Here is a 5,013-nt window from a genome sequence, read left to right as displayed (position 1 = left end):
AGTTACAGCATGAAATATTATTTAAACCTTACTATTAACATTTTTACATAACATTTATTTACTTTATCTCACAATTCTGACTTTTTTTTTCTCGCAAATGCAAGTTTATATCTCCTAATTCGGACTTTATAACTCGACTTAACTCAAAAATAGTGAGTTTGTCAAATCTGAGGGGAAAAAAAGCCAGAAGAGCCGAGGGGAAAAGAGAGAATGACGAGTTGTTTTTCCTTATTAGAATTGTGAGATATAATCTCGGAATTGCGAGAATAAAGTCATAATTTTGAAATATAAAATCAAATTGACCTTTTTTTATTCTTTTATTCCATGGCTCCATAGACTGCCACTTGAAAACCATCATTTTCTGCCTCCAGATAGGCTCCGCCCACAAAAACCGTCACCCCTGTTTCGGATCTGTAAGACTATCCCACGCTCTAACGTCAATTTCGTTGAATAACAGTGCTTATCGCTGGGTGACAAGCTCTTGTAATATGTGTAGAACATTTTGAAAATGACATCTAATCAATATAATTTATAATCTTTTTAAACCTAACTATTTTGTACCGTATCTGTGAAATTCTCTAGCTGTAAAGGCTATCTCTCCCGGGTTTTCTGCAACCATGATGCGTGCGCATCCTGAATGTTTACAAACCGGTAATTGGTCTATACCTACCTTTTCCGGTTTGTCTGATTTGTCGTTGTGTTTTCTGACTTGTTAATTTGTTTTCTGAATTGTTGTTATGTTTTGTGAATTGTTATTTTGTTTTTTAGACTTGCATTTGCGTTTGTAATTTGTTATTTTGTTTTCAGAATTGTGATTTGTTTTGCACTTCACGGCCACCGTACAAAGGAGACCAATATATATGATTATACAAGTTTGGAATTATATCATTTTTTCATTTAAATTTTTAGGTGAGCTATCCCTTTAAGTTTTCAGTGAGAAATTATTTAAATTTCCATCTGTATCTCACACACAGCTATTATTTGGCTTCAAAAGATTTGTGGTACAGATTACACCACTTTTATAGTACTTTCATAGTGCTTTTATGCCCTTTTGATATATGAAAGCTTAATTTTCTCTTGTAATTACATGAAAGAGCATAGGAAACTGTCTGCAAATTTTAGTTTCACAGAAGAAAGAAAGTCTTATAGGTTTGGACAACACGTGGTGTGAATAAATGATGACAGGATTTGAACTATTCCTTTAAGACAAGCAACATCAGTAGGAGATAGATTTTATGTCCTTTTTTGTGGACTTGCTCTAGATCCAAGCACATAGCAAGTGGGTACAAGTGAAACACACAGCCTTCTCCTTGTCCTACAAAGCGTTGTTTGTATCCCAGTTTCCCTTGGTGTAACGCTATCAATAGCACTCGAGACACCTTTATGAAAATTTATGACTCGCCACGGTCCCTCTGAGAATGTTTTCTGACAGAACAGTTATGTTTAGATAACCTGAGCTTTATAGAAAACGATGAGCCTCTTGGTGCGCTAGTATTTCTTTCCTGACACTCTGTCTTATCTTCTCCAGGTCATTACAGTGCTGAATTCACAGTGCAACCCACAGATGCATTAAAAAACAAACTTCATCACCAGAAGGCTTGGAGACGAAGCACTCCTCTTCATGGAGGGCCGCTGGACCCTGCTGCCGTTTCTGGGGGCGTACCTGGTCCACCTTGGCTTGATTACAGGCCAAGGCATCTACACCAACACGTGGGCCGTCCACATTGAAAGGGGAGCCAGGGAGGCTGAGAGGATTGCACACAAACATGGTTTCATCAGTCACGGGCAGGTGAGTGGTATCAGTGCTTTATCAAAGATTTATCTCTTGTATCTTGTGAGAGTTGCTACGTTTGTGTATGTGGACATAATGCTGCATTAGGCTTGTAGTGATGTTCTAGTATATCATTCACCTTCTTGCTGTCAAGCTCTGTTGCTTTGCACGAGAGGAAGACAGATTTGCACAAACACTCACCCACACACATACTCGCACAATCGCTAAGGCCCCTACGAGAAGTCCTTGTAGATGCTTGTCGAGTCGCCTTTCCCCAGCATCTGTCACTGTTCAATTCATTAAGATGGAGATGCGTCAGCTGTGATTGGGGAAATTAATTTCGGCTTATGTTGTATTCTTTTTTCCCTGCAGCTCGCATTGTCTCGTTTGTCATGCCAGATGTTCCCTCTTCTGTTGTTATGGCATTAAATGCTTAGCTGGGATACGAAAAGCAGGAATGTATCTGACAACTGAAACATTGTATGTGAATTAATCCCTGCAAGTGCAATGCCCTCTGAGCTCGCTGTGAGGAGTCTGTGAATAGCACGTGTGTGGGAGGACAGGAGTGGAAAGAGCCGCCAAAATTAAGCTCTCTTCTCCTCCTCTCCTCGCTCCTCACCTCTCACATTTACCCTACTGTAAATCAAACTGTAAACACTAGACGCTTTTAACCCAGCTTGAAATCCAGATCATAACAACTAAAGATTTTTATTTTCTTTTGGCCTAGTTGGTCCAGTAATTCTGATTTGCTTGGCCTGCCAACATTTCTGCTGGCGCCACCACAAAATGATACATTTTTATTTTTTACTATGCATTTTTTATTTATTAGAAATTATAATTACATTTTTGTAAAAAGTCTGTCTATATGTATGTATCTATCCTCAGTCAAGAGTAGGGTTGGGTATCGAAAACCGGTTCCATTTTAGAACCGGTTCCAAATTTCCAAGAACCGGGTATTCGATAAGACGCGTGCATTTCGATTCTGCTTAACAATTCCTGCGTTCGCATTTTAATGTGATTAAAAACGATTTAAGTGCAGGAACGGAAAGAACTTGCACCCTGTTTGCGTGCAGTGCGCTGCCTGAGACAAAAAAGTAATATAGCCAAAACCACCGCATAGCCGCTCTTTAGTGTAGATCAGTGGTTCTCAACCTTTTTTGGGCCAGCGCCCTCCTACCCATTATCCAGGTCCCTCACCGCCCCCCACCATCAAATAAAACATAGTCTAATTGTCTTCACTGAACATTACAGTTGATTATTATTTTGTGTTTATAATGAGGACTGTTATTTTCACAGTACCATTCAAATGTATGGGGTCATTATGATTTTTAAGAAATTACGTTAATTTAAGGATCCATTGAGTTGATCAAAAATACTTTTTTTACAGTAAAATATTTTAAAATAAGTGTAATAAGATTAATTTACAGAATTTTTAAGCATGTTGGTGATTTTCATTACTACAGCTTCAATGATGTTAAGATCTGATATACCTTGCCCCAAATTTAAAGAGACTTGATAAAAAAATCCTGTTTAGAATATATCCACAGGGGTGTTTTTAAAAAAGAGATTTTAGTTTGTTCTTCTGTTCCTGGAACTCTTGAACACCCTTTTACTGCTGTCATATGTACTAGTTTTCAGCTAGCTTTCAGTGAAAAATAACAATATTTATCCCTTAGTTTTAGAAAATACCCTTTTTTTTTTTTTTTAGAATATATTGAATTTCCTTTTTTTCTGACATAGTAGACATGGTAATTTTGGTGGGTAAATACCACATTTACACATGCTAATGTAAGAAATATAAACCCTATTTTACTATATTTCATAAATTGTGTGACAATATTTAAAAGTTTGCTTACAAATACTTCAAAGTACAACCCCAATTCCAGAAAAAAGTTGGGATGCTTTGTAAAATGCAATAAAGTTTTAGTTCTCTTTAACTTTTATTTAATTGACAGTACAAAGAAGTAAGTACAAAGAAAATATTTCCAATGTTTTTGCTGACCAACATAAATGCATTTTATGAATATAAACAAATTTCGATTTTGATGGCTGCAACACACTCCCAATTAAAGGGATAGTTCACCCAAAAATTTAAATTGTGTCATCATTTACTCACCCTCATGTTGTTTCTTATGTTAAACATAACAGGAGATGTTTTGAAGAATGCTGGTAATCAAACAGTTGATGGTCCCTATTGACTTCCATAGTATTTTTTTCCCTACTATGGAAGTCAATGGGGACCAACAACTGTTTGGTCCTTCAAAATTCTTCAAAATATCCTATTTTGTGTGCAACATAAGAAAGAAATTTATACAGGTTTGGAACGACAGGAGGGTAAGTAAATGATGACAGAATTTTCATTTTTGAGTGAACTATCCCTTTAAGATAGGACAGAGGCAAAATAAACATGAAAAGGCTATAGAATATCCAAATTAAACTGTTTTGAAACAGTTCACAGTAAGATGAACTGGTAATAGGCCAGGGTATCAAGTTTGGGTATAAAAGCATCATCTCAGTCTTTACAAGCAAAGCTGGATCATGGCTTTCAGAATTTAGAATCAGAATATCTACCATACTGTGAAAAGATTCAGGGAATCCAGGGAAATCCCTGTTAATTAAAGTGTTAATTTCGTTGACAAATTATTTTCGTCATAATTTTCGTCAACGACATTTTCTCACCGACGAAGACGAGATGATAACTAAATAAAAACCAGTTTTTAATGACAAAATCTAAAACGAAAATATACTCTCATTCAAACTTCTTCAAAAAAGAGCACTTTTAGATAAACAAGGCAATAATAGATGGCACTCATGGAGCCTGAGGTAGGAAAACAAAGTTCTTTATGAACCACAGGATTACTTGTAATAAAGATTTCAATGCAAAAGGAAAGGCAGTAGAGCTGACTATTTCTATCAATGGTAAGTTTGTGATAACGTAAGAAAAGTAGTTTAAATGTTTTGCCACTTGCTTGAGCAACTTAATATATAAATTCAGAATTAAATGCAGAAGTTAAAAGCATTGAATGATGTGTTGCTTATATTTATTGTGTGTAAACATGTTTGTGAAAGATTGTATTACTGTACTGTGTAACAAAAAGAATTGCAATGCTGAAAAAGCATTTTCAGTGACAATGTTTGGATTTGAAATTAAAATAATGGAATGATTATAATGTTGGAATAAATGTTGTGTTTGTGGTAAACAGCCACAGATCAGTAGCGGACTCCTGTGTGAAAGCTGCTTC

At 36.0% G+C, this 5,013-nt stretch overlaps 1 protein-coding gene across 1 annotated transcript in view; it reads left to right on the top strand.

Annotated features, from left to right (window-relative positions):
• furinb (furin (paired basic amino acid cleaving enzyme) b) overlaps window positions 1-5,013 on the top strand; it is a 103,604-nt gene that overhangs the window by 14,354 nt on the left and 84,237 nt on the right. Inside the window, exon 2 of the mRNA XM_016466751.1 lies at window positions 1,529-1,789. Coding sequence (XP_016322237.1) covers window positions 1,622-1,789 — 168 coding nt within the window. The 5' untranslated portion in view covers window positions 1,529-1,621. The remainder of the gene's footprint in view (window positions 1-1,528; window positions 1,790-5,013) is intronic.

Source organism: Sinocyclocheilus anshuiensis, unplaced genomic scaffold (assembly GCF_001515605.1).
Source record: "Sinocyclocheilus anshuiensis isolate Anshui unplaced genomic scaffold, SAMN03320099.WGS_v1.1 scaffold68, whole genome shotgun sequence".
NCBI lineage: Eukaryota > Metazoa > Chordata > Actinopteri > Cypriniformes > Cyprinidae > Sinocyclocheilus > Sinocyclocheilus anshuiensis.
The sequence above is the reverse complement of the archived record's forward strand: the minus strand, read 5'-3'. Positions and strand labels throughout refer to the sequence as shown.